Here is a 26,906-nt window from a genome sequence, read left to right as displayed (position 1 = left end):
TTTTTAAAGATTAACTTTAAAGGAATAGTTCACGCGGAAATTAAAATTTGCTGATTTACTCATCCTCAGGCCATCCAAGATGGATTTGTTTCTTCATCGGAACAGATTTAGAGAAATTTAGCGTTACATCACGTGCTCCCTAATGGATCCTCTGCAGTGAATGGGTGCCGTCAGAATAAGAGTTCAAACAGCCGATAAAAACATTACAGTAATCCACACGACTCTAGTCCATGAATTAATGTCTTGTGAAGCAAAAAGTGCTTTATGCTGTCTCTTCTGGCCAAAATATGTGTCCATAATAGTCAAATATTGACTGATAACCGATATGGTATCAATTTATCGGTACCTCTAGTTGTTTTACCATCAGATTCGCTAAAATAATAAAACAACAGGTATTGACAGAGACATAATTGCAAAATCTTGGATGTTTGTGATGTGAATTCTTCAACTGTTTATTGAATTCTCCTCTGTGTGTGTGTGTGTATACACACAATTCCTAGTGGAAAACGTTTGGCCATACTTTCATTGGAAGTTATGTGTAATAATTACTGTTTTCTCTTCTGACAGTTTTATTGTCGAGCATTAGCTTTAATAACTAACAGTCAGACTAACCATAACAATGGTTACAGGGTAACCCAAAATATCTTTGAAAAACAACCCTGCATACAAGAAGCACAAATATATTCGTAAAAAAACTAGTCATTAAATGAGACTGTAGGGAAGCTTAGATGCCATTGATTTTTTTGGTTGGCTTTAGCTGAGTTAAGGTGAATCCTCCTTCAAAGGAAGTGTGTGGCTGTGATAACTCCGAGTACGACTGGTCGCACAACACCCACCGTGGAGGGATTTGTGTTGCCTTCAGGGTGTTTACCACACTGCTGCTGCTCCAGAATTGCTCTTTTGTAGACCGTTTCCCTCTAGTATGTTATTATAGCTGAATTCAGCTTTCTTTCGTTCTTTTTCTTTCTTTCGTTCTTTCTTTCTTTCGTTCGTTCTTTCTTGTTTTGTATGATGGTGTTGAGTTAATGATTGGGGTGATTTTCTTTTTTTTTATATAGCACACTGGCTGCTTCGGTGTCTGTGGAGGCAGGCATATTGATAAGGCTTGTGTGGACACTGCCAGTGTGTAGAGCTATTGATAAGAGCTGTGTGGACTCATCGCTATCGATAAGGGTGGCGTACATTTTTGGGAACCGGTCACGCAGAGCTATCGGTAAGGTTGATGGGGTTATTGTAGGGGAGTTGCTGTGGCCCAACACAAGGGCAGCGTCATGAGTGTGTCAGTGTATTGTGTGGGAAAATGGTAGGGTTTTAAAGATAAGACTTCTTGGTCTTTAGAGAGGAGGTGTTTGGGTTGCTCACGAGGGTTATGGTTGTGAATTGTCGAGCAGAAGCCCTGAAAACAATTTAGCTTGATGGAAAGGTGCATCAGCACTGTGTACTTTAACACTTCCCTCATGTTAAGAATGACCACATTTGGGTGTATTTCCTGAAACCTGTTGAGAACGTGAATGTTGTGTTTAACTGCAGTATCAATATATAGAAATTATTTAAATCTTTAAATTATTATTTAAACTTAATCTTTAATATTGAAATCATTTAAAATTATTTTGAATATTTTAAATGTATTATTCATATTTAATTTAATATTTTTTTAAATCTTTTATTTATTTTATACAAAAATCATTCATTCTTAATACTGTAATGTGAAGATAAAGATGAGCATTTATAGGCTCTCACTCTCACTTCCCCTCCTTTCTATATTAAATGTATTTATTGTATAATATAAATATAATACATTTGGTATATTACATTATATATAACATAATGTTAACGGTAATTATTTTTATTTATTATTAGTCTTAATACTTATTAGTGTATAGTTGTAATAATAATTAAGGGTTATACAGTAGTTCTTTTTATTATTACGATTAATGCTATTAATTATTTTCATAGATAAGTGTTTATTTTTTTAAATTTTTCAAAATGTAATTATATAAAACTTTTGTATTTAATCTAATGAGAATCACCTTTGAGAGTAAAAATAAATAGCAAAAACAAGAAAAGTCACATCTGGTAATGACCATTTTTGTAATATATGCTAAATTGTTAGTAAAAATGTCTCAATCTTTTTTTTTTAACTTGGACTTTTTCATTGAATTCACCTATTCAGAATTTATTTATATTTATTTTTTCTCTTGAAAAGCTACCTGTTTACTGTCACCATCTGCTGAGCTATAATAAAAACAGATGGTGTAGGAATTGCTTATGTAGGAATTATGCTGGTGCTATTTTAGCGTAGTCTATTGGTAATAATGGCTGCTGTAGTGATAAGATATGGTCATGTGAGAGGTCAGGGTGGGCACTGATGCTGGGCTTAGATTAGAAGACATACAGTAGATAGGAGCTTTGGGCTGTGGATTTAAAACACTGGACTTTAGACTGCTGATAGAGGCCCAGCCTGTCATTAATAACACCTCAACCCAACCCACCACTGACTGATTTATAACTAATCATTTAATACAACCTTTTAGACAATTGCAGTTATATTTTCTGGCAAGTCTCGCTCTGTACCGTGTTTCTGTCCAGCATCTGTCCCATTCCACCTATGTACCCTTCTCTCTCGCTCCTGTTGCCCTCTCTCTCTCCCTCACGCCCTCCCCCGCTCCACGTCTTGGCTGTGGGAAAGCCATTTTATCAGCGTCTGTCTGTTGTTCTCTGGTGGGGATAGATACAGAGAAGATAGATGAGTGTTTTGACATGGAGAGTGTTAGACAAACACTCTTATCGGACCCAGCACTTTAGCCCGACCCCCAAAAGCGAGACTGGAGGGGGGGCTAAAGGGAGGGGGGTAGTTAAACAGAGCTACACTGGGATGAAGATGCTGGAACGGACTGGAGCACCACCACAGGTCAACCTCCTCAGCGGAGCTCCTTCTGAAGAAGTTAGTAGCAAGGACTGTAGCAAGGACATTTTGAGCTTTTTCAATAAATGTATCTAAAATCTAAATATGTAAAATACTAGTTTGAGTGAACGGTTGTCTTTTGTGTCAGCAGCTCCATATCTCTATTTGTGGAGCCTGTGTTTGTTCCTGTGTCAGGCCTGCGTTTGTGACTCACCAAAGCCTTGACTCCCATCACACTGCACTTATCTCTTATAGGAAGTACAGAAGTTCTCTCTGTTTTGGTCCAGTGTCACTGCTCGGTGAGCGCCAAACTCCCCCTAGTGGTACTAGACTTGGTAGTCGATTTAGGAATTGATGCTCAATAATGCTAAAGACTGAAATAGATATGGTTTTCTATGGTGTTCAGAGTGGTTTTAGCAAATTACTGTGTGGTTTATACAGTAGGTTGTTGCATACTGGCTCAACCAAGTCAAAAGAGCCACAAAGTAACTATGGTATTCTGGCTCCTAGATAAGGTCCCTTTGTGGGATTTTTTTTTCCTTTTACCATTATTATTACTTTTTTTCCATTTAACTATGTATCAATCTAATATATGTGACTCTGGACCACAAAACCAGTCATAAGTAGCACGGGTATATTTGTAGCAATATAGCCAACAATACATTGTATGGGTCAAAATTATCAATTTCTATTTTATGCCAAAAATCATTAGGATATTAAGTAAAGATCATGTTCCATGAAGATATTTTGTACATTTCCTACCGTAAATATATCGAAACTTTTTTTGATTAGTAATATGCATTGCTAAGAACTTCATTTGGAGAATTTTAAAGGCGATTTTCTCAATATTTTTTGCACCCTCATATTCCAGATTTTCAAATACCGGTAGTTGTATCTCGGCCAAATAGTGTCCTATCCGTTCTCTCTGTTTTGGTCCAGTGTCACTGCTCGGTGAGCGCCAAACTCCCCCTAGTGGTACTAGACTTGGTAGTCGATTTAGGAATTGATGCTCAATAATGCTAAAGACTGAAATAGATATGGTTTTCTATGGTGTTCAGAGTGGTTTTAGCAAATTACTGTGTGGTTTATACAGTAGGTTGTTGCATACTGGCTCAACCAAGTCAAAAGAGCCACAAAGTAACTATGGTATTCTGGCTCCTAGATAAGGTCCCTTTGTGGGATTTTTTTTTCCTTTTACCATTATTATTACTTTTTTTCCATTTAACTATGTATCAATCTAATATATGTGACTCTGGACCACAAAACCAGTCATAAGTAGCACGGGTATATTTGTAGCAATATAGCCAACAATACATTGTATGGGTCAAAATTATCAATTTCTATTTTATGCCAAAAATCATTAGGATATTAAGTAAAGATCATGTTCCATGAAGATATTTTGTACATTTCCTACCGTAAATATATCGAAACTTTTTTTGATTAGTAATATGCATTGCTAAGAACTTCATTTGGAGAATTTTAAAGGCGATTTTCTCAATATTTTTTGCACCCTCATATTCCAGATTTTCAAATACCGGTAGTTGTATCTCGGCCAAATAGTGTCCTATCCTAACAAACCATACATCAATGGAAAACTTATTTATTCAGCTTTCAGATGATATATGAATCTTAATGTAAATAAATTGACCCTTATGACTGGTTTTGTGGTCCAGGGTCACACATATATAATATTAATGTATATGATATTATTGGATTTTTTTCCTTTTTTTTTTACATTTAGATTTACTTTTGGCATTATCTAACTCAACATAATCAAATTCACATTTTTTTTTTTACTTTAATGTATATTTACATATACATTTATTTAGGGACAATTCGCACAGAATTCACACAAATTACTTTTTTATTTTAAATTATTTTTCATTTTTTATTTACCAGTATCAGTAATAATATTGTAATATGTTATATCAGAGGTGATGCATGATTTCACCTCTAACATTGAAAATGGTTTTTGCTGTTTTATTTTTTTATTTATTTAGACAAAACTGTATAGACTTTTAACAGCGTCCATTTATCAGTTATTGGCCATAACATGAAAATAAATATCAGCTTATTGGCTTATCAGCTTGAATTGTAATATTGGTGCTTCCTTACTTAAATATGAGCAATAACTGTCACCTTAGCAAACACCACTAAAAAACAAACTAACACTCCTGCTCTACCTGCTTTTAATTGTTGTTCTGATGTATTTACACAATTTCTTGCTCTGTGTAAACAGATGATCTTATGCTAAGCGGCAGTGCTGATGACTTCAAGGTCCTGGCCCTCAGGGACCTGTCAGGTGACACCGTGTGGGGTCCGTTTTCTGGCAGCATCCAATCAGGGGAGACCACAGATGGACCTGCCAATGAGGTAAGAGGGATATGTAGGGGTCAGCGATCTATTTGGATATTTGGTTAAGATGCCTATCTCAGCTCTGTTGCGTCATAGCATTAGTTATAATATCCCTGGTAAAAATAACATGGTGTTACCATATAGGAATTGGGAATATCAGTGGACATGTTACCATATGTGTTGCGTTACCTTGTGTTGTATTAGAGTATCAGTCATGTGTTGTAGGTCTATCTGATCATGTGATGTCAGCTCTGGGAGAGGTTTCCTGGCTCAGACCATGTTCTCAAACATTTCAGAGATAACACAGGCCCGTACACACTCTTACACACAGGCGAAGTTCCTCGCTTGGCTGATTTCCATAGAAGATGTTTGCATACAAAAACTGCATATGATGTCAATTTCCAAACTGGTTTGATTCAAGTGTGTTTAGGCAGCGAAATACAAGTATTGTGTATAGTGTTAAGTAAAACCGGAATGAGTTTATCATTCACCTCCTTGGCTAACCTATTAAATTGAGGATGAATGGGCGGACGTCAGCGTTGCACTGATTCAAAGTGAGGAGTAATCCATGGGAGTATGGGTGTATGCAAATGACAATGCATGTCTTGAGCGAGTGTCATCTTTTTCCCCCTGAACTGTGCTCGGCCATTCCTGCACGAGATTGGCTAGACCCCCCCACCCCCAGACAGACGCTTCTCTTTTATCTCAGCATGGCGCCATCCTCTTGGACAACAAACCCCAGTGATTGATTTCTACTTGATAGGCTCTCATTTCTAAGATTTCATTTATTATGAGAATTTCTAAGGCCGTGCACCCAGCGCTCCCTCCCCTCCCTGCACCTTTCCTTCACCTCCTCCTAATCTCTCTCCCTTCCTCTTTCTCTCTTTTTAAAAAATAAAAATAAAAAATCTCGTTATCGAGGCAGGGCTTTGTTGATGATTTTCGGCGCAGAACTTTCACATTCGCATTCTATCGCGTTTGCTCTCACTCCGCTATCTCTTCGTTGAAGGAGTGTGTATCTGGCAGAGATAGTGTGTCGAATCTCACATTCCTACGGCATCTCTCGCCGTCCCTCCACATCCTCCTGAGTCTGGAGCTGCTGGGGTCACTGGGCGTCAGGGTCCGTCCTGTTCCGGCTGTGCTTGTGTATTTCTCAGTCTCTGTTGTAGAGTTTCATCTGAGACATAAAATGTGTTGGGTTAAAGCAAAGTGGGCTATTCGTAAACTGACGTCAAGTATGATATTGTATTCTTTCCAAATACACTTTCATACCCAATTGTATTTATTTTGGTCATACTGTGTGTGTGTGTGTGTGTGTGTGTGTGTGTGTGTGTGTGTGAGGAGTCTGTGGGAGTTTGTAACATTTAAGATGTTAAGAGAGAAGCTGAATGTGTCATCCGTGAAAAACAGATCCTTTTGTATTGATTATCACTTTCAGCTGGCTGTTTTATGTAAATCTTATTATTTGCATCTTTACTGAAACCACCATAACATCTTTTATCTATTTGAATTTGTCTTTGATAACCCAAAGACTGAAAAAGATTATATGAACTGTCATTTCACTGTTTCCTGGAAGTTTTTCTTTTCTTTTCTTTTTTTGGATCCATTATCACTGTCACAAAGGTTTTAACTCCAAAATCTGATTGGATGAGCCACTTTTGAAGCTGTTGTGAAATAACTGTTATGAACACACCTGTTTTTCTTAATAGACATCTAAAAAACTACAGTGTGCCCAAAGCTCATTTGGACAAATAAGACACATTTAAAAAATATATGAAATCTTTGGATTATAGAACAAACCAGGAGACTGTGTGAATATGAGGGGAAACATATACACTTACATCCACTTCTAACCAGTTGAAAGTAGAATGATTAGGAAAAGTGAATTTAGCTCTAGCTGTTTGTTATAGACATTTTTAAGTGTGACTGAACTGTCCAAAATTATTCACTAATTTATGAACACACCTGTTTTTCTTAATAGACATCTAAAAAACTACAGTGTGCCCAAAGCTCATTTGGACAAATAAGACACATTTAAAAAATATATGAAATCTTTGGATTATAGAACAAACCAGGAGACTGTGTGAATATGAGGGGAAACGTATATACACTTACATCCACTTCTAACCAGTTGAAAGTAGAATGATTAGGAAAAGTGAATTTAGCTCTAGCTGTTTGTTATAGACATTTTTAAGTGTGACTGAACTGTCCAAAATTATTCACTAATTTTTTTTTTACTAAATATAATTAGGTTTATGATTATTAATATATTAGGTAATTTTGTAATATTATTCTTATTATATTGTGTTAATATATTGTACACTTTCAAGTTTAGGGTTGGAAAAATCTTTAATCGAAAATACAGTAAAACAGTATTATTATGCAAATATTACTCCAGTCTTCAGTGTCACATGATCAATCAGAAATCATTCTAATATGCTGATTTGGTGCTCAAGAAACATATCTTAGCATTATTAACACTGAGAACAGTTGAGCTTCTTAATAGTTTTGTGGAAACATTTTTTTTTCAGGATTATTTGATGAATAGAAAATTCAAAAGAACAGCATTTATTTGCATACATGAACAGCATATATTAAAAGTTTTTACTCTCACCTTTGAATTAATCGCATCCCTGTTGAATAAAAATAATATTTATTTATTTAAAAAATTTAATGACCCCACCTTTTGAACATAGAATATAGGGCTGGGCGATATAGCTAAAAAATATATCAACAATATAATGTTTCATATCGTTCGGTATCGATAATTATTGACATTTTTTATAACCTTTTTTAAAACAAAGAGCAATAGAAATTTTTTTTTACATTTAACCACTGTATTTTTAAATTAACTCTTAAATCTTAAATTAAAATTTAAATATTTTTTGTTTTAACAGTCAAAAACAAAAATTTTTTTTTTTTAAATATCTAATTTCTAATGTTTTATATGAAGATAAAATAGGTTAAACTATTGGCTTGTCTCCCGAGGCCACAGGAGGGCGCAATGAGCAAAATAATGCAGCACATTAAATTGTCAACTCAAGGAAGTAACTGACTATAAAAAAACATGCAGTACGTCTAAATTAACTCATATAAATCAAATATAATTTCGTAAATTGCATAAACAATTATGAACAAAACAGCATCACGCATTTATGCATTGCTTAATACAAAGAGCCGAATCGCCCATCACACAGATTGCCTTTAAAAACATATGAGACGCAGTGAAAAGGAATAAAGCTCCACAAATTTGCGACGTGTTTTCTAAAAGTTTAAACTGTTTTAACTTTGCATGGCTATCTACATCTCTTGTGTGAGACTTGAGTGCAGCAGTCATATTTGTCCGTCTAGAAAATGCGCTGAATATGAGTTCTGTGTGAATGGCTTGGTTTCGGTTTTAACCTATTCAAGATCTTCTAGGCATTGAGCTACTATATTTCTCTAATATTTGAATGAATAATGCAGCAACTGCGCGTCTCGTGGGCCAGCCTATCAAAACATTAAACTACAACGTCACTTACATCATCATCACCGCATCTTGTGCTCCACTGATGACGCTCCCTGACGCACATCTAACATTGGATTGTACTATTTTTGCATTCAAATGCAAATGTTTATTTTAAATTCAACTAATATTCATTCTTTACTCAAAATCTCCTCATCACAGGCAGGCACAACACTCATGTTCGTGTTTGTGTGTGTGCTGTCTGTGTCACTCATAGCACGTGCCTATATCGCGCTCTATATCGAACATTTTTAATATCGTTATCGAAGAAGGTGTACCGTCAATAAATATCGATACCGTTTTATCACCCAGGCCTAATGGAATATTATTATATTTAATATATTATAATATGTTTCTATCCTTATGCATCTGTGTTCATTGTACTATAAACATGTAAGGACTTGCCATTGATGCCATGATTAGCCTAGTTTCGATGTTGACACGAGCAGAACTGTCAGTCAGACTTTTGGTGTTCAAAAAAGCATTCACTAGTTGCGAGTACAGAACGACTCCCACTTCCACGTCGCCATTGTTCTTTCCACTTCGCATCTCCTGTTATTTCGTGGAATGTCACCCGAAGGCAAGATGGTAGCGGGTGGGGAGTTCAAAGCGTTATCATGCACCGAGCGCCTTTTCATCATGTTTTAGAAACAAGCGTCTCAACTAATCCCCCAATAATCTCTCCAGGAGAACTGCTCCGATAAGCCCCGCCACCCACTGCTCTCCAGCCCACTTTTTTTGGGGGAGCCCTGCTCCCCCCTCTCTGCCACCCCACAAAGGACACGTGAAGGTGAGCGCTCTTCATCTTCTCTCTTTTTTCCTCTCTCACACAACCTTCTTTTTCGCACCAACAGGGTTTGTTTACCCTCATCCCAATCTCTGGTTTATCTACATCTGTCAGTAGAGTGATCTCAGAGAGTCACCCCTCGCTACACATGCTTTTCCCTGAAAGGAATGCATGAATACCCTTAATTATTGCCCCTCTCAATTATCTACATAATGATAAAAGGGGAAGCAAGTCAGGCTTCAAATGGGAGTCCAATTGAGAGCATCACACATTGGCACCTGTGGACCTCTCGGAGGACCTTTCCCTGCTCTCCACCCGTAGAAGTTCAGAAATGTAGAGGACTAGGTTGGAACATCAGAAGACGATTGATCAAAAAATGTGCAGAAACGGGGGGCAAGTAATTCTTTAAGTGTTTTTATCTTTTGTCTTTTTCATTAAAAATGTCTAAATATTCATTATTTGATTAATAACTATTTAATTAATTATTAACAATTAATCAAAGACTATTTTGTAAGACATTGTTTTTTAGAATTAATTAAAATTTAAATTACATTTATTTTTTATTACCTTAATGGCAAATAGGCATATACCTCCCTTTATTTTGTTAAATTAATTCAATGTATACAGTATATTCTATTAAAAAAAATTGTTTGGGATTGGTAAGATTTTTAAATGTTTTTGAAAGAAGTCTCTTATGCAGACTGAATTTATTTGATCAAAAATCAGTAATACTGTAAAATATTATTACAATTTAAAATAACAGTTTTCTATTTTAATATATTTATAAAGTTCATTTCTTCCTGTGATGGTAAAGCTGAATTTTAGTAGCCGTTACTTCAGTTTTCAGTGTCACATGATCCTTCAGAAATCATTCTAGTGAGATTTAGGAGAGGGATAAAGGTGGAGATAGTGGAGAAACAGGAACAGAAGAAGATAACGCTCGAGTAAAAAGCAGAAAAATGAGGGAGAGAGGACACTGTTTCTGAAGAAACATACTGTACAGTGGGTGCAGTGTTAGTTTCGTTCATAGTTAGTTCATAGTTCTCCTTATGACAAACGTATGTTAAATGAAGTCAATATTGTGCTCTGATTGAAGTGTTGTTTCATTTTAATCCACAAAATAACATTTTAGTTCGATCAGGGCTGACTTATAATGTGAAATATGGGAATAACTCAATGGGCCTGCAACAATTCCAGCTGAATTCACGAAGGATTCAGTGTAATGAATTCAATGTAATTTATGTCAGAATAGGGGCCAAGATTTCCTGATTATGGTCCTGTTGATTATGTGCAAAATGACAAAACCATATCAGACTGTCACAGACCACATTTTTTGTCATGTGCTAAAGACTTTTTAATTTTCTGTTTTAGAGACTGTTTAGGATGTTACACTACATACAGTGCATAGTAATTGCACATTCTGACTAGCATGTAACGTAGTTCAAGTTCATTGTGTGCACAAATGCAACCATTCACTACCATTCAAAAGTTTTTTTTACTTAATGCTTTTATTCCACAAGGATGCATCAAACTGATCAAAAGTGACAGTACATTAAGAAGTTAGTTCAAGTTGAAATAAATGCAGTTCTTTTGAACTTTCTATTCACCAAAGTATCCTGAAATGATTTCTTTCCTCAAAAATAATAAACATCACAAATGTTTTCTAAATTGATCATAATGAGAAATGTTACTTGAGCATCAAAATCAGGATATTAGAATGATTTCTGAAGGATCATGTGACACTAAAGACTGGAGTAATGATGGCTGAAAATGAACAGAAATAAACTACATTTTAAAATGTTAAAAATAAAAAAACAGGAAAAAAGAAAGAAAAATGGCAAACTTTTAAACTTTAGCCTATTGTGTATGTACAGCAGTATATGTTTAAATGAGCTAGTCAGCCTACTAGCAAAACAGTTCTGAAAATGAATCATACCAAAATAAAAAACATGGTTACTATAGTTAAACCATGGTGACCACAGATTAACCATGGTTTTGCTACATTAACCATAGTTTAATAATGGTATTTGTAGTAAAACTGTGGTTATGCAAATGGTAATCAATACCCCGAATGATTTCTGAAGGATCATGTGACACTAAAGACTGGAGTAATGATGGCTGAAAATGAACAGAAATAAACTACATTTTAAAATGTTAAAATAAAAAAACAGGAAAAAAGAAAGAAAAATGGCAAACTTTTAAACTTTAGCCTATTGTGTATGTACAGCAGTATATGTTTAAATGAGCTAGTCAGCCTACTAGCAAAACAGTTCTGAAAATGAATCATACCAAAATAAAAAACATGGTTACACCATGGTGACCACAGATTAACCATGGTTTTGCTACATTAACCATAGTTTAATAATGGTATTTGTAGTAAAACTGTGGTTATGCAAATGGTAATCAATACCCCAAAAAAACATGGTTACTACACATTTACTACAATAAAACCATGGTTAATTTTCATTAGGGCTGGTGCTTAGCTTTTTCAGTTAGAGCAGATAAATCCCCAGTATTTTTTTTCTTGGTCATATTTTTGTCAAATTAAAGCTGTGATTCATCTTTTCCATCTCATATTCATTATTGCAAAGTCAACAAACATTTTTCTTCAGTAATTCCAGTGAATTAAGACAATTAACACTGAGTGGGCGCCTGTTAACAAAGGCTATTTTATGACACACCAGAGCTTTTTTTTCACTTCTTGCAAGTGTTGCATCACAGACAACTGCAGGATTACACATTGTGAGACGCATTCTGTCATATCTTGAACAAACACCTTTTAAAACCTTGTTCCACGGTATCATAATGAGCATCGTTTTAGTGTATTTGCACACTGTTTAATGCGTTAAACATTCACATGCGAAGCATATGGAGTGTGTGTTCCAGAGACACATACATTATTTCTAAGAATGTCAGAAAGACCGGCCTGTCCTTTGACTGCCGGCAGATGAGTTCAGTCAATTTGATGGGTTTTAATTGGCTCCGTAAACCTGGATGGATTTGACTCGAGGGGTCATACTGTAGGGTCACTGAGAGATACGGTCCTGTTTCTCTCTTTAAAAGGAGACGGTGAAAGATTTTTTTCCCCGCCGAAAGGGGACATGCAAAATGAGAAACGAAAATCGTCCAAGAATCATTTGCATTCAACTTTTATCAGAACGAGAGGGGAGGGTGTTTTTAAGAACGATAACGCTGCGAGCTGCACACACCAGGTTTGACTGTAGGAGTGTGTTTAAGGTGTTGTGGTATGATGGTGGTGCACAAGTGTGTGTGGAAAGGTGCATATACCTCTTTTCCTGATGCTGTGCGTGTGTAAGGAGGAGGGAGGGAGGGAGGGGGCTGGTTAATATCAGACCAAATAATTAGATTCGCTATCGGGGCGGCGGCAGCAGTGCGGGGATCAGGCAGATTAAAGCACGGCCGTCGTCATTAATATTCATGAGGGAGCAGGGCTCGGACGAGGGGGCTTAGACTGTTCCTCAAAGCTCCATACTCGGTGGGGCTTAAAGCGCCGCTCTCAAAATACCCTAGTTCCTTGTGCGTCAGAGGGTGGGGGGTATATTCACCAACGCCAGGGTTACACTCTAAAACATCTGGCGCTCTTCCTTTAGGATAGTCTTCTGTGTAGTTATTTTTCATACTGTCTTTTAGCCACCCGCACAGAGGTGGCATGATGACATGTTTCCTGCATTTTCCAGCTTGTTACAAGAATACCTCTTTTTTTTTTCAAACTGTCAGTCATTTGGCATATTTGACACTTGGTTTCAACTCAAGCATGATTTACAAGTAGTAATATATGATGTTCAGATACATTTAAGCAGGATCCAAAATTGATGCTCACAAAGTGTCAAATATTGTTCTTCATTTAGCTGGTAACTTTGTCTATTAGTAACATTACATGGTGTAAATTGAATTGCAAGAATGATGGTCTGACCCCATGAATATGGCGTGTGTAACTGAGGCCGATTATAGGCTTATGGCTTTTTCCTCACTAGAAATGTCAAAAATGATTGGATACCAAAGTTTTTGTTTTTCCTACAGAACATGCATTTTTTGCATTAAGCCACACTATTTATGTATTTAAATACTGAAAATGCAGTGAGTTTGTCCCAGTTTACCTGCATGCCTTTGGCCGGTGCACTGCAAAAAAAGGTGTGATGAGTTTTTAATTAGTCTGCTTTCCAGTTCGATGCCTTAAAATGCATGAAACGAGATAAATTCACTTGAAGCAACACAGAATGCACTTGTTTCAAAAAATTTTTATCTTAGTCTTAATGTTTTATTCAGTGTTGTTTTTTCAAGTAAATTTACCTTGTTTCAAGGATTTTAGATGATTTAACTGTTGAATTAAACAAAAATATTTTTGAAGGGAATTTTTTGCAGTGCAGAGCCAAAATGTAATTTTGCATCATACATTTATGTTTTCTTCATATTTGACACTTGGTTTCAACTCAAGCATGATTTACAAGTAGTAATATATGATGTTCAGATACATTTAAGCAGGATCCAAAATTGATGCTCACAAAGTGTCAAATATTGTTCTTCATTTAGCTGGTAACTTTGTCTATTAGTAACATTACATGGTGTAAATTGAATTGCAAGAATGATGGTCTGACCCCATGAATATGGCATGTGTAACTGAGGCCGATTATAGGCTTATGGCTTTTTCCTCACTAGAAATGTCAAAAATGATTGGATACCAAAGTTTTTGTTTTTCCTACAGAACATGCATTTTTTGCATTAAGCCACACTATTTATGTATTTAAATACTGAAAATGCAGTGAGTTTGTCCCAGTTTACCTGCATGCCTTTGGCCGGTGCACTGCAAAAAAAGGTGTGATGAGTTTTTAATTAGTCTGCTTTCCAGTTCGATGCCTTAAAATGCATGAAACGAGATAAATTCACTTGAAGCAACACAGAATGCACTTGTTTCAAAAAAATTTTATCTTAGTCTTAATGTTTTATTCAGTGTTGTTTTTTCAAGTAAATTTACCTTGTTTCAAGGATTTTAGATGATTTAACTGTTGAATTAAACAAAAATATTTTTGAAGGGAATTTTTTGCAGTGCAGAGCCAAAATGTAATTTTGCATCATACATTTATGTTTTCTGTTGTTCTTCAGTAAAAAGTGCTTCATGTTGTCAAAAAATCCTAAAATAAACAGAAGCCACCAAGAGGTCTAGAGCAGCTCCATGATATTGCACAAGAGTGCATGGGTCTGGATTGTACACAAGGAATGTACAATTTTCCACATGTGTCACAATATGGAGTTCTGAAGCAGAAACGTTTGCTTTCCAAGATAAACTTCTGATGATGAAATTTCCACTGATGTAAAGGCCGTTAGAAGATATGCAAGTCACAACAGATGTTATATTTTGTAGTCTGAAATCACTTGTGCCACTTAATTCATCGTCAGATGATCATTCTTACAATTTTTTAAAAAGTTATCATTGGAAAAAACATTGTGTTAATGATTTGGAAGAAAATCCTATGCTGTGATGTGACCAAAACTTTGGGCCTCATGAAATATTGGCCTTTTTCTGCTAGATCTTGCGGTCCTTTTTTGCCCAAGTGATGTATCTAGTCACCTGGCCACTTAAAGACGTCTTTTATTTAGACATATTCAAATAAAGACCCGCTCTGATCGTCTTAATTGTTTTGAACCGGTTCTTGTTCGCTATTGATAGTGGGTCATAACCATTTACATCTTCACTTACTCCTCGTGTGCATCTACACATGCCGATCTGTCTGTGTGTCAATATGTGTGTGTGTTTAATTAGAGAGCGCGTTTGTCTGGAAGTGTTTTGTCAAAGGCGAGGGCTGACCAGGCTGCCCTCTCCTTTTGTGAAGCTTAAAGTCGGGTCGTGTTAAATGAGTCTGAAACAAATTAGCAGAAGCACGCAGCACTTATGCCACAGACGGCTCCAGCATTGGGTTTCAAATTAAAACAAAAGGAGCCCTATCTCCTTATCAGCACTAGTTCCCCATGAAATACAATACGGACTGTATCTTCAGGCAAGAACAGACCGAATTAGAAAGAAACCCTTCAGCTGTCCTCCTCTGCAGCCCATCTCTTCCCCTCATCCTCTCGACTGGTGGCTTTTTATTCTCCTTTACACAGTTGAACTAATGTCTTTTCATTTTCTCCTGTCTTTAAAGTTGATTTGGTAGCATGTCAGGGATAGAAGGACTAGTCTCCACAAGGGCAAGTCTTTAACTTCGTGTAGACGAGTGAATGAACGAGTGGGAAGCTTTTCTTAAATATGAGGCTGTTGTTGAACTGGCCCTGCAGAAATGCTGCCACCTAGTGGAATGGATCAGTCAATCAGTTTTGTGAATTTGAGCCAAAAAAAATCTACCTTTTAGTTTATATGCAGATCAGCTCCATACAATGCCTTTATTGAGGTTGGATTGGGACAGAGTTTGTCAGTCGTTCTGCAGTTCATTGTGAGAGAACTTCTGTTAAATTTGACGTCGAATCGGGTGTGTTTCCCATTAAACCTATTAACGTATACTTCAGCTAAACAATGAAACGTTTGTGTGGAAAAGTCCAGGTGTGTTTATTCGGATATTTGCCAGCTTACCTTTGCATACTTCGGTAAGTTTACTGAAAATGTTCAGTTGAAATGGATCTGCTATACCCCCCCATCTTTTCTCACTCCTTGCATCGTTCTACCCAGTCCCCTATACTAGGATGCCTTTTTTAACCTTTTAATGTCTGTGGTTAGAAGCAAAATTATTAAAAACGGTTTATTGGTCAGGAAGTCTGGTTATATGATATTGAATGTTAAAAGAGGCATGCTGAATTTTAATGGCACATTATCAGGAAGAAGGGATTAAATGTGAATGTGCTATTTGTATTTCTTTGAACATAACATAAAGCCATTTCCTAAGCTGAAAATAATAATGTCACCGTGTCTCTCACAGATAAACAGGTGGTTGTCTCTTGAAAAGTGAAATTCAAAAGCAGTTTTGTAGTGTATAGACAGCAGAAAATTTATGGGAACTGAGGACAGTTAGTAATGTTCAACCCATAAGGGTTTTTCAGTGGCTAAAGTGTTAACAATCCATAGAAAGCCAGAAATGAGTGTATAGTACTATGCTGCAGAATAAGTATTGTCTATTTTAAAGGCAAGACCAATTTAAAAAAGCTAAGGTTATTCTATATATATTCTGTAAACATAAAACTACTACTAATGATAATATATAAAATTATTATAATGATCTCACAGAAGCTTATTTTATGTCTGCTTTAATGGCAAGTCTCAAAATGAAAATGTTATAACAGAAAATATATTTTAGATTTTTTAATTTAAATGTGGTTTTTATTTTGAAAGCTGTTTCTTTACCACATTCTGTGAATGTGAAATTGTATTTTATAACTGAACTTGCATCTTGCTTCTTAAAAATAGCACTCAGGCCATTTTAAAATGAACTACTTGAATATACAGTATTTGTAGAGAAATTGTTGATAAGCTATTTTACATATAATGGATTTGACTTCATTTTAGTATTCAGTTTAAAGATTTGAAAGTTAATAATTTTAGGAAAGAACTGCATTAAAGGGTTACTCCACCCCAAAATGAAAATTTTGTCATTAATTACTCACCCTCATGTCTTTCCAAACCCGTGCTACGAGTATACTTTTTGTACTCGAAGGAAACAAAAAATAATGATTTTATTCAACAATTCGTCTCTTCCGTGTCACCGTAGCGCAATTTTTGGAGGGTATCCACTTAACGAGATGAATTGTTGAATAAAATCATTATTTTTTGTTTTCTTTGCATATAAAAAGTATTCTCGTAGCGTCGTAAAATTACGGTTGAACCCCTGATGTCACGTGAATTATTTTACCGATCTCCTTGCTACGTTTCTGGACGTTGATCGTGTTACTTACATTGCTGTCTTACGGGTTTGGAGCGACATGAGGGTGAGTAATTAATGACAAAAATTTTCATTTTGGGGTGGAGTAACCCTTTAAACATATTCCAGCATATTGACCGGTAATTGCTTAGTTACAAAGATCTTTCATATATATAAAGGACACAAATTAACCCAGCTTAAAAAACAGGAAATTAGAAATCTTAACCATAAATAGCATTCGTTTTAATATAACAGTGTCTTTTGTATAACATCTGTGTTAAATCTGCTGGAAGTGTTGCTCTAAATCTGTCTGTGTTCTTTTAAAATTGCTCGCCTGACTTTGTTTCTCTTTCCCTTTGTGTGTGTGTTAGAGGCCTGTAACGTCTCTGGAGTGTGAGGAGGTAGACTGCTGGCTCAAAAGGATTCCTGTGACCTCAAGCCCCACCGAGTCAAACTGCATCATCTACAATCAGGGTACAACACCAAAACACTTCCACATGCACCTTTCACATTCACTACAGTATTAGATGGAGACTCTAACAGTGACTGTTTGTTTTACAGGAAGAGCGTTATTCTGTAAGCTGACGCAGGAGCTGTCTAGTGGAGATGCACTTCTTGCAACGCTGTCCTGCTCCACCGCGGATCCGTCGGCGGGGACTCAGAGCGTGCGGATGAAGGAGGAGCCTGCGTACCCGGCTGCTTTGCACTCTGAGATCCAGCTCCTCCCTCAACAGGCTGGCATGGCTGCCATCTTAGCAACTGCTGTCGTTAATAGTGAGTCACTGCTTGCTAATAAACACAACATGTCTATAGAGTTTCTTGCATTTTTATGAGTGTGTTTACATCTGTGATTAGGGATGGTGGGCCGTGTTTGTGCATATGTGCAAAAATCATGACGCATAATACTTAGAGTAAAATGAATGTTCATGTTTTTTTTTTTAGGACATTAAAGTTCTTCTTACCACAGTTCTGCTTCCGCAAAAAGTACCATGATTACTATATATTACATGGCAATATTTATTTAATACTGTTATAATGGACATGTACCATGATCATAACATATACCATTTATATAATAATAATAATTAATGCATTTATCAGACGCTTAAGCGACTTACAGTGCATTCAGGCTATACATTTTTTACCAGTATGTGTGTTCCCTGGTATTTGAACCCACGAGCTTTTGCGCTGCTAACGCAATGCTATACCACTGAGCCACGGGAACATTTATATACCATGGTATATGAATTTGGTAGTCTTTCAGTACCACAGTGTACTCACGTAAAATACCTTGGTATTCATAAGTTTGGGGTCAGTAAGATTATTTTCTTTGTTGTAAGAAGAAATTAATACTTTTATTCAGCAAGGATGTGTTAAATTGATCAGAAATGACAAATCTTTTGTAGCAATGTGAAAAGTCTTTACTATTTCAAATGCTAATCCTTTGAACTTTCTGTTCATCAAATAATCAGTGTCCACAAAAATATTAAGCAGCATAACTGTTTTCAACGTTTTTTTTATTAAAACAGCAGTTATTTTAAATTGTTATAATGTTTCACAATATTAAAGTTTTTCTGTATTTTTAATGCAGCCTTGGAGAGCATAAGAGGCTTATTTTAGAAATGTTTAAAAAAAAAATCATGCCTACCCAAATCTTTTGAATGATTGTGTGCATATTAACATTTTTAAGAAATAAATTTAAAATAAGTGAATACATTTTATACATAAACACTGACTAATATAGTTTTGTAGAAAGAATCACTGTACATTTGATTTGGGAATGAGACAAAATTTGAACTTGTGTAAGATACATATTTGTTTGCATTTTTAAATTTTTAAGTTGCTAGATGTTGCAAAAAGGATTTAGAATGAAAAAGAAGAAAACAGACCAGGAAACAGAAACAGAACAGGAAAATGATTTTTTTTTTCAAGTTTGAAATGCCATAGTATTTTAACATGAAAAAAATGACACACCTTTCACCTTTAAGTTGCTTGTCATTCATGTCCATCATCAGTAGGTGGCAGTGTTGTGTCAGTTCCAACAGCTGCAGAGTTAATTGGCTGGGTACAGCCCTCTCCGCTGCTAAACTGCATGATGAGTGGGAGTGGACACAGACATACCATGATGAAGACATGAATAATCACTGTAAATAAGGCTAAAGGGTAAAACATGATCAGCCCAACTTTGTGCTTCCCACTGCATTAGCTGGGCTGTGAGTAGACGGATAATTGGGATGTGACGGTCGTTGTCAAATATAGCCTGTTCAACATGTGCCCTGACACCAGATCGGCGCGATTACGTGCATACACACTCTTGCACACATCACAAACTCACTGTGCCCGTTGCCGTGGAGATGATATAATACACACACAATTATAAATCAGAGAAAGCAATCAGAATTGTTCTGTTTACGTGTGGTTATATATGCAGTGAGTGCATTACTAAACATTAAACATCCCACTTATGATTAAATACATGAAGTGTATCAGTTAGAATAAATGGGATAAATGACATATCAGAAAAAATTAAAACATTACTGTTGTCTGTTAAGTATGTTCTCTAACAAAAGTTTTTTTTGTATAATCCATGTATTGTCTGTACACACAAAGCACAAAAATATGCAACACCAAGAAATGAGTGGATATCCTTCTCTAAACCCTCTCTCTGTGATAACTGATTATCCTTTCAAGATATAAATAATTTGTTAGCTTTGTTCTTACTTGTATTTTGTGTGTTTGTGTGTGCAGAAGACATTTTCCCTTGCAAAGACTGTGGGATCTGGTACAGGAGTGAGAGAAATCTCCAGGCCCATCTTATGTACTACTGCGCAAGCAGACAGAAGCATCAGACCTCGGCCTCTCCTCCACAGGACAAGCCTAAAGATTCGTATCCTAACGAGAGGCTGTGTCCATTCCCACAGTGCAACAAAAGCTGCCCCAGTGCCAGCTCTCTGGAGATCCACATGAGAACACACAGCGGTGAGTTTCTTTTTTTTTCTTGAAATGGGCACGCTTGCATTAGTAACTGTGTAATAGCGAATTATCCGTTATTACTGATTTGTAAGTAAGTATGTCTTTGTCTCTTAATGTGTCTCCAGGAGAGCGTCCATTTGTGTGTTTGATTTGCCTGTCGGCTTTCACCACTAAGGCGAACTGTGAGCGGCACTTGAAGGTTCACACAGACTCGCTGAATGGTGTGTGTCACGGCTGTGGTTTCATCTCCACAACGCGAGACATCCTGTATAGCCACCTGGTCACCAGTCACATGGTTTGCCAGCCTGGCTCTCACAGTGAGGTGTACTCACCCAAACTGCCTCTGGCTGCAGGTAACAGCTCTAATATCTGAAGTCTGCAGATCACAAACAAATCCAGTGCAAACTTAGTCTCAATGCTGCATATTGGTACCTCATACTTTTAGTAATTCTTTACATTTACTTTTTTTTTTTATGAAATTTCTCAAGCATGTTAGTTTAGAAAAATTTATTTAGAAAGAACTATCAAAATAAGTGAATACATTTTATTCATACAACAGTTTGTTCAAATCATGTCAATAACTCAAATACATGTTTACACAGTATACTCACACATGAAATCCTGTCCTTAAAACTTTGTCAGAACTATTCATCAGATCTGCTGACCTTTCAAAAAATATTTTAGACATAAGTATTCTTAATAATAAGATTTAAAGGAGTCGTCCTGTATGTCTGTCATTTCTTTTTTTGTGACAGGCTTGAGTCCAGGAGACTCTGGCATTGTTCTGAAATGTCAAGTGTGCGGCTACTCCGCCGATACACCTGCCCTACTTCAGCAGCATGTTCACACACACCTGGAAGTGAGGGTTCCAGCTGAGAGGAGCCCTGTGCCTAGCCAGAGCAGTCCTCCTTCCTCTGAGCTTCCAGAGCTGCAAGAGACGAAGCCTGCTGCCTGTGTGCCCCGACCGGACTCCTCCAGCCCAGGAGCCAATGGCAGCTCAGCCTCTCAAGGCTGCAGTCCCCTCAGCCAACTCAATATCAAAGAGGAGCCACGTTCAGACTACGAGAATGACTCAAAGGAAGAAGAACAGGCGGGCAGTCCTCAAGGAAGTGCTGTGGAGGCAAGCTCATCTCATTCTACTTCACCTAAGAGCCCCACAGTGGTGGCGGTTAAGACGGAGCCAGCCAGTCCCACTCCAGGTTCCAGTCCCATACACCCTGGTACGGGCGGTTCGGTTCTCCCTGGAGGTGCAGTGTTCTTACCGCAGTACATGTTCAATTCTGAAGCTGCCATAATGCCGCAAGCATCTGAGATCCTGGCAAAGATGTCTGAGATGGTACACAGTAGGCTTAAACAGGGACAAGGACCAGCAGCTGGACAGCAGAGCTTCTACCCACCAGACTCTCCTGCTAGTGTTCACAAAGGAGCTACTTGCTTCGAATGTGACATCACCTTCAACAACATCAACAACTTCTACGTCCACAAGAGGCTTTACTGCTCCAGCAGGCATCAGCAAGGTGAGGCAGCGGGTCTAATGAAGGAAGGGCCGGTCACAGCAGCTGCTCCTCCTGCCGCTCATGCTGCTTCACCCCAGGCCAGACCTGTCAGCCGTGCGGCTTCGGCCTCTCCTAGCTACCCTGACCCTGCCCCAGGAGGCACGGCATTGGAGCCCAAGTTAGTAGAGGTGAAAACTGAGGATCTAGGGCTGAAAGAGGCCACCTGCTCATCCTCCTCAGAGGGAGAGGGACCTGGGGGAGGGCAGGCCAGCGAGGGTAGCCAAAGCCCTAGTGGCTCTGCTGAAGACCAAGACGATGATCCCACTCGCACCTTCTGCCAGGCCTGCAACATCCGATTCAGCCGCCACGATAACTACATTGTGCACAAGAGATTCTACTGCGCCTCGAGACATGATCCCTCCAACCAAAGGTCCAATTCTGGTAAGGCCGCCTTCCTTCCCCAACCAATCCGCACACGCAAGCGCAAGAAAATGTATGAGATCCACATGGCTCAAACTGAGGCTTTGGCCAATGCCACTGCTTTGCCGGCAGCAACAAGTCTGGGGGTAAAGCAAGAGAGCCCTTCCGTTCCTCCATTGCCCCAAGTATCCACCCCAACACGCAGCTCAAGTCCTGAAGGTGATGGCCCCATCGACTTGAGTAAAAAACCCAGACTAAGAGAAAGCCAGAGAGGGGGCAGCGTTCCCGCTCTGCCCCTTACTGACTACCACAAGTGCACCGCCTGCAGCATTAGCTTCAACAGCATCGAGAACTACCTAGCCCACAAGACCTACTACTGCCCTGCAACAACCCTGCAACCGCACACTATGGAACAGCTTAACCGGTTGAAGAGACCTGCTTCCACTTCCCCGAAGAACCGAGCAGTGGATGTGCACCCTGATGCCAAAGGGCTTCAGACGGGCAAAACCGCAGCGGTCCTGCATCCATCCGCCCTACCTGGCTCTGAATCCACTCATCCACATGTGCAGGGACCAAAGACCCCCAGCACCTCCCCAGTTGTGTGTCCTTACTGCCCTCCCAAGAGACTGCTGACCTGTGATCTGATGGAGCATTTTAAAATGACTCATGGTCTGGTGCTCACACTACAACAACATCCCGAGTCAACGCAGTCCTCTGGAGTCAGTCCTAGTCCTAGCCTTAGCCCACGGGAAGGAGCTCCTCTCACCCCTCCTAAAAAACCAAGCCCTCGGAACCGTAAGGACAGCGTGAATGGCCGGAGCATCAAGGTGGAAGCAACATCTCCTTCCTCACCTGTGCTTAATGGAAGTCCGCTAGAACCCCAGTCTGTGGGGTCTGGTTCTCCAAAAACCGCACCCCCTGCCCTCTCCCCTACAGGAGTAACTGTGTCACCTGTGCCTGAAGCGCTAAGAGAGGTTGGGCAGCTAGGCCACACCCCATTACCCAAACTCCTCCCTGAAAAGGCAGGCCTTGCTGTAAGCCACGTCCACACAACTCTGTCCACACCTAAAACACCCCACGCCTCTCCTCTGCAGAACGGGAACACCCGCTACTGCCGGCTGTGCAACATAAAATTCAGCAGCCTCTCCACTTTCATTGCACACAAAAAATACTACTGTTCCTCTCACAGTGCCGAACATGTCAAGTGAGCCCTCTACCCAGTCAATTCTGCCATTCTTCTCATGCATAGAAGTGCCAATCACGGCACTGCCCGACCAGAGCATGATAGCGGGACTGTTACTAGCCAGATACGGACGTCTTCATGCCGACCGCGTTATCTGGTGTTGTTACTATCGTAACTTATTACACATTATGGGTCAAGTTTGTATTACACTAAGAGATGAGTCTACCTGCACACACAGAATGTGCCCCACTGACCTATTCCCTCATCCATGCAGACTTTTTCTATCATTTGTGAGTTTAAAAATCTGCTGATGGAAATAACATCTTGCCCTTTAATTAGCTTTGAAAATGCTGTTTTAATCACTCCTAAGTTTTTATGTTCGTTTTAATCAACGATGGCATTGGTAAAAGTTTGTTTGACTGAGCCATTTTTGTTTTGTTTTAATTCGCTGATTTGGGGTTAATTCTGACCCCTAGTGGAGGTCTTTATAGAACACGGTCTGCAGATTTTTGTCAATACACTGACTCGAGAAAGAAAAAAAATGGAGTGAAAACTGAGTAACCCAGTTGAAATTGGTGTCATCTGGTTACCAGTTCAAGATGAAAGTTTTTGAATGTTAAAAAATGTGAAGAAACTATTTATCTCATCTATCATCCTCATGCATTTCATGTGAGTTAAATACTACCTAGTTTCTTTTGAAAGAAAGACTTTGTTTTTTGTTTTCATACCGTCAAAAGGAACCATTTCAATCTTCAGTGTGGTGTTTTTCTTGGTTCTTGCATATGAAAATGTGTCATATTTGAATTTTTTGCATTGATCATTGGGACTTGTGAGGACATTCTGTAAGTGTTGGTCTAGTAAGGGAGAAGATGGCACACACTGTACTGTCTCAGTATTTGGTCGTTGCTTCCAGACAGACATTTTCCATCAGATGGATGTGCATTATGGATCTAAGGACTGTCTTGGGGTTTTAGGGTTTGGATTTCGAACAGTGTAAGATGTTTGTTGTCTCTAGTCACCAGCTCACTTTGCCGAATGCAAAACTTTCACTGATTCAAATCCATAACCCTTTTGACCTTCTGAAAAAGTGCCATCTGTACTCTAGACGAATAGTCATGGACATGCAAAGAAAAGCATGTTTGTTTGGTCTTTGTTTGGTCTTTTTCTTTTTAACCTTGAAATGAAGTATAGCATAGAACAGATTCACATCAATGTCTTGCACACTGCTGAATGATGTTGAAGGCCACTGAAAGCAAGAGAATTTGAAACTGACTCATTGCTCGTATTGCTTCTTTCTTAATCTGGCAACCCAGTGTCACTCTTGTCCTTCTCTTGTTCGCTCTGTTTCTCTCTCCTTTTCAATTTTGCATTCTCAATGATGACTCAGTGATGTTTTATGCTCCTTTACATGTGCGTGTGTGTTGAAAAGAACAGCGTCATGCAATCTATCCTCCTGTGCAGGCTACCTTGGCAAAGCCTTAACAAAGACTCGTCAATATGTCTGAAACAACGGGTCACTTACGTCCACAATGCTCGTCACTCTCCTCCACTAAGTGGACTTTGTGTATGTTACCAGTGGTGTTTCCCATTTCCTGTGTTACAAAAATGCAACCTCAGTCGTCTCTGCGGTAAGAACAGGAACGAGTGCAAACGAGAACAGTTTAAATTTCTCTATGCTGTTGTGGGTTTGAAACGGTGCTGCACCCGTCGTGAACTCACACAGAGACGTTTACAATTCCATTGTTTTATCATTTAGCGACTGTCGCAAGTCCAAAAGACCAGTGCTGAAAACCTTTGACATTTCCAGATCCCTTTTCTATTGCACTGTGTTGTACAAAAAATGCTGAATGTTTTAGTTTTAGAAGCTTTTTTGTATGTATTTATGTTTTTACAGCACTTTTCCTTGTCCAAACCTATCCCCGAAGGACTTAATCGTGAATTTAGAACATTCTAAAACAAATGAAAGGTAATTAAAATACTTTGTGAATAATTAAAAATGTTGATGGAAAAATAATGAATGTCAACCTTTTTCTTTTTTTCTTTTTTTTCTTTTTTTCATCTACAAAAAGTTCCACTACACACTTGTCCAAACTATGCATGGGAAATAAAGAGTCCAGAAGGACATTCAAAGTGCAAGAGAACTTGTCGTACTCTTCTCTCTTTAAGTAGTTTGTAGACTGTGATGCAACACATTTTGCGTTCTGGGAACTTTGCATAACATTGTTTTTTTATGAAGTGATTTATTTATTTTTCTCTTTGGCTCATCCGTTTGACACACAGTGTTTGTATTGGTGGCGTATTTTACTTTTATGTGTATGAGAATAATAATCAAAGGGATAGTTTGCACAAAAAAATGTTTTTTTTAGTAAAAATATTTATTTAGAAGAATATCCAGACTGCTTTTTCTAGTATTGCTTTTTCATTTTTTTTACTAGATATTTTATAGACATTTTTCTACTGTCCAGTTCTAAAACGCACAATAAAGCACATTCAACGACAAGATAGTCAGTTAATAATGACTCAAATTATACATTACACTATACATTACAATATGGTTCCAGAAGATTTGTAATGGGCTTTTATTTGCTTTTGTGGGACTTGACACTTCAGTTGCATGGAAAAGAACAACATAGACGGTCCAAAAATCAGCCTTTGAATGAATTTTTTTAAATATACAAAAGAATACTTTCTTTTTAATACAGTCTTTGTGCCCTGCAACAGGAAGCGTATTTCATTGTTGAAATGATGTTCTGTTCTACACTACAGACAGCTTACAAGCAAGTTCACGTCAATATTTACATTCACAGACTGAAGGTTGTTGTACAAGGTGAATTATTACTCATTCCCCCCACTCTTTGGCCATTATTGTGTGTTTCGTCAAGCCTTCTTGATTTAAAAGTATTGCTCACGCAGCCATTCCAGAGGCAGCATGCTTTTACAGCACACTCACTAAACCCGAACTGTAATTATCTGAATAAAGCAAAGCTTTCTTGACTTAAGTATCAAGGCTATTCCACCCCCTGCTCTTTAAAAAGACTGTTGGATGCCTGTACCTGTGGATTATTCGTCATTGTGACTTCATTACACACTCTTTAACCAAAAAAACTGATAACAACTTTTTCTTTTGTATCTCCTCTTGACATCTCATATTAATTCAAGGCTCTGTGCTTTTGTTTTGTCATCAAACTGTGGAGAAAGAAAGGCATGATGTTTTACAAAATGAGCTTAAGGGAATAAACTGTTTATTTAAGATTTGAATAATGAATAACTTGTTGTCCTGAGGGAGGCGAGGGCAGTTTTGCCTTTCAGCTTTCATGGTCAGAATGAATGATATTTAATGAAAAGGTTTTGTTGAATGGTATTTAAAATCCATTAGGCGTTCTAATGGGCATAATACCTCACAGATTGTAGTGGTGAATT

General features: G+C 37.9%; 1 protein-coding gene across 1 annotated transcript in view; it reads left to right on the top strand.

Annotated features, from left to right (window-relative positions):
- Nucleotides 1–25,446, top strand: part of zfpm1 (zinc finger protein, FOG family member 1) — a 116,292-nt gene extending 90,846 nt beyond the window's left edge. The window contains exons 4-9 of the mRNA XM_016230779.1: nucleotides 5,145–5,278; nucleotides 17,786–17,888; nucleotides 17,976–18,188; nucleotides 20,163–20,393; nucleotides 20,513–20,740; nucleotides 21,143–25,446. Of these exons, the coding sequence (XP_016086265.1) occupies nucleotides 5,145–5,278; nucleotides 17,786–17,888; nucleotides 17,976–18,188; nucleotides 20,163–20,393; nucleotides 20,513–20,740; nucleotides 21,143–23,511 (3,278 nt within the window). The 3' untranslated portion in view covers nucleotides 23,512–25,446. The remainder of the gene's footprint in view (nucleotides 1–5,144; nucleotides 5,279–17,785; nucleotides 17,889–17,975; nucleotides 18,189–20,162; nucleotides 20,394–20,512; nucleotides 20,741–21,142) is intronic.
- The last annotated feature ends 1,460 nt before the right edge of the window (nucleotides 25,447–26,906 follow it).

Source organism: Sinocyclocheilus grahami, unplaced genomic scaffold (genome assembly GCF_001515645.1).
Source record: "Sinocyclocheilus grahami isolate Dianchi unplaced genomic scaffold, SAMN03320097.WGS_v1.1 scaffold377.1, whole genome shotgun sequence".
Classification (NCBI taxonomy): Eukaryota; Metazoa; Chordata; class Actinopteri; order Cypriniformes; family Cyprinidae; genus Sinocyclocheilus; species Sinocyclocheilus grahami.
This window is presented reverse-complemented; position numbering and strand designations above follow the sequence as displayed.